Here is a 2,743-nt window from a genome sequence, read left to right as displayed (position 1 = left end):
AGCCGGCAGGCCGGCAGGAAGGGCGAGGAGCGGCCACGCTTGAGGCTACCGCCCAGCAAGGGGGTGGCGAGCCCGATGCCCTGCCCTGGTTCTGCTGGCTGGGGAACCCCCACCCAGTGGGAGTGCTGACAGCAGCAAAGGGGCTGCTCCCCACCCTGTCCCAGCAAAGGGCACCTCCAAGCTGGAGACAAGGGCACCTCCACATTCCTGCCAGTCCCCCAGGCAGGTAAAACCCCACTGGCCCTCCCTGTGTCCCCTCCACAGCACTGCCAACCTGCGAACGATCATCTTCAGAGTGCGGTAGGAGCCCTTGATGAGGATCAGGGCCTCCTGGCGGGATCCGTACAGCGGTGTCCCACTGATGTTTACCAGCTCATCACCCGGCTGCAGCCGGCGGGACAGTGCAGCCTTGCCCCCATCCTCCACCTGGGTGACAGAGAGTGGCGTCAAGGGGGGCACGGCCCCCAGAATATCCCAGGGGATGTTCCACAGCCGCTGTGTGTCAGGGGAGAAAGGGGCTTTGGAGAAGGTGCCTGAGCCCCAGGCACCACAGAGAGATCTGCGGGGCCAGGCTCTCCCCCTTCTCTGGTCACATGAATTTCTGAGCAAGGGCATCGGGGAGGGGGGAGAAAGAAAAATGTCCCATCCCAGCAGATTCCCCCGCAGGCACAGGCAGCACAAGGGCCCTTTGTCCGGTGTGGATGCCAGCCCCCTGCCACTGCTTCCAACCCCACATTGAGCCTGTCTGGGCACCCGTGATGATTTCGATGCCCAAAGGATGCCATCCCGCCCTATGTGCCCATAGGAGACAACAGTAGGGGAAGTGCTGAGCCCTGGCACATGCCTACCCTCCCTGACACCCATGGCCAAAATGAACCTGGCACTCTGTACTGCTGTGCTTAGAGGAAGCAGGGCCATGGTGCTGCCAGCATGTGAAACCCTGGGCCATCCCCTCTGCCCTAGCCGGTAGGTGCAATGCTGGCAGCCCTGGGATGAGCAGTGCCCAGCTGGGGTAGGCACAGTGCCCATTGCCAGCACTGATCTCTGACCATCCTGCCACTGCAATGGCCAGGGATCGCCAAGTCCAGACTATCACACTACAGGGCTGGCAAGCGACTGAAACTGCTGTATGGTGGCAGTGGCACAGGGCATGCAGGTGCATGGGGCAGGACCCAGGGTGCCCCATGCCCAGCGTGGATGTGGCAAGACCCTACAGCTACCCACAGAGCTGAGCTAACCTAGCCCCATGCTGAGGCTCCAGCACCCACCCTGCCCAGTTGCTCCCAGGCCTGGCCAAGGAATGAGCTCTGCTCACAGTGCCTGCAGGGCCAGCCTGGGCAGCAGCCAGGCCCCAGTGCCAGGGAGGACACAGGGTCTAGCAGGTCAGTCATCGTGCATGTGCCCCTGGGCACCACTTTCCAGCCCTAGTGCTGGACAGGGCTCAGGGGGCATTCCACCACCCCCAGACAACACGTCACCTTAGGAGGGAGGAAGGCAGGGGCAGCCAAGCCTCCTGCCCAGTGTACCACTGCCCCACGGCCCTGCCTGGCACAGCTGTGCCCAGAACCGACAGCTTTCCCATTTTTTCAGGGATCTCAGCACCACAATGCCATGCCCAGGCTGGGCACAGACCAATGTGCCTGCCTGTCCAGGCAGGCTGCCCTCCTACCCAGAAGTCAGCCATGGGGCCGCCTTCCTGGCAGGGGACCCTGACTGCCTGTGAGGGCTCCCAGTCCTACCATGTAGTCGGTGGAACACCTGGGTTTACCCCTTCCCATGCTGCTGCCCACCACTGGGCACCAGCAGAGCATGCAAGGCAGGCTGCACCTTCACCCAGTCCTCTGTCCAGCCATGTGCCCACCCAGCCCTGCCTGCCACGGCCATGGGGATGGGGATGAGTCAGAGGCGAAAGGTGTCCCCACTACTGCAGGACACCACCAGGTCTGCACCCACGTCTGAGCCATCACATGCACCAGGATGGACAGGCTCAGCCCTGGCATCACTCGCCAGGAGCTAAATTTGGCACAAACAGCCCCTTGTTCTGCCTTTGCCACCAGCGAACTCAGCACTGGCAGCCAAACCATGGGGATGGGGATGAGTCAGAGGCGAAAGGTGTCCCCACTACTGCAGGACACCACCAGGTCTGCACCCACGTCTGAGCCATCACATGCACCAGGATGGACAGGCTCAGCCCTGGCATCACTCGCCAGGAGCTAAATTTGGCACAAACAGCCCCTTGTTCTGCCTTTGCCACCAGCGAACTCAGCACTGGCAGCCCCCCCCCACCGCCTGCTGCCCTGCCTGGCTGGGCCAGCCCAGGACACTTCCCCAACACCATCCCTGGAGTTCACTCTGGGCTCTCATTGTGGGTACCGGATGGCTCACAGGAATGTCTCAGGAGAAAATTGTCTTAGAAGTCACAACCAGAACAGTGCCAGAGCTGTGCCCACTCTGCCCCACACCAACCTCCCTCCTTGCCCCCGACGTGATCGGGGGATTGGGGGAGCCTGTGCCAGAGGGCATTCGCAGCCCCATGGAAGGCTTAGAGTGTGAGCACTGCCGTGGGACTCTGCCACAGGAACGGATCCCGCCCGGAGTGGACTCAGAGGCCAAACTCTGTCACCAAGTGCGGGGACGCCCTTCCCCTTTCCGGCCCGGGCCCCCCGCGCCACAAGCGGGGGCCGCCCCCTCTCCGCACACACCTCGGCCGGCCGCAGCGGCGGAGCGATGGGCCCCGGGGGCC

General features: G+C 63.2%; 1 protein-coding gene across 1 annotated transcript in view; it reads right to left on the bottom strand.

Moving 5' to 3' along the window:
• Positions 1-1,797, bottom strand: part of SHROOM4 (shroom family member 4) — a 9,856-nt gene extending 8,059 nt beyond the window's left edge. The window contains exon 1 of the mRNA XM_017740982.1: positions 275-1,797. Within this exon, the coding sequence (XP_017596471.1) occupies positions 275-1,029 (755 nt within the window). The 5' untranslated portion in view covers positions 1,030-1,797. The remainder of the gene's footprint in view (positions 1-274) is intronic.
• Between the last annotated feature and the right edge of the window lie 946 nt (positions 1,798-2,743).

The sequence above is a fragment of the Corvus brachyrhynchos genome, unplaced genomic scaffold (assembly GCF_000691975.1).
Source record: "Corvus brachyrhynchos isolate BGI_N302 unplaced genomic scaffold, ASM69197v1 scaffold351, whole genome shotgun sequence".
NCBI classification, from domain to species: Eukaryota; Metazoa; Chordata; class Aves; order Passeriformes; family Corvidae; genus Corvus; species Corvus brachyrhynchos.
The sequence above is the reverse complement of the archived record's forward strand: the minus strand, read 5'-3'. Positions and strand labels throughout refer to the sequence as shown.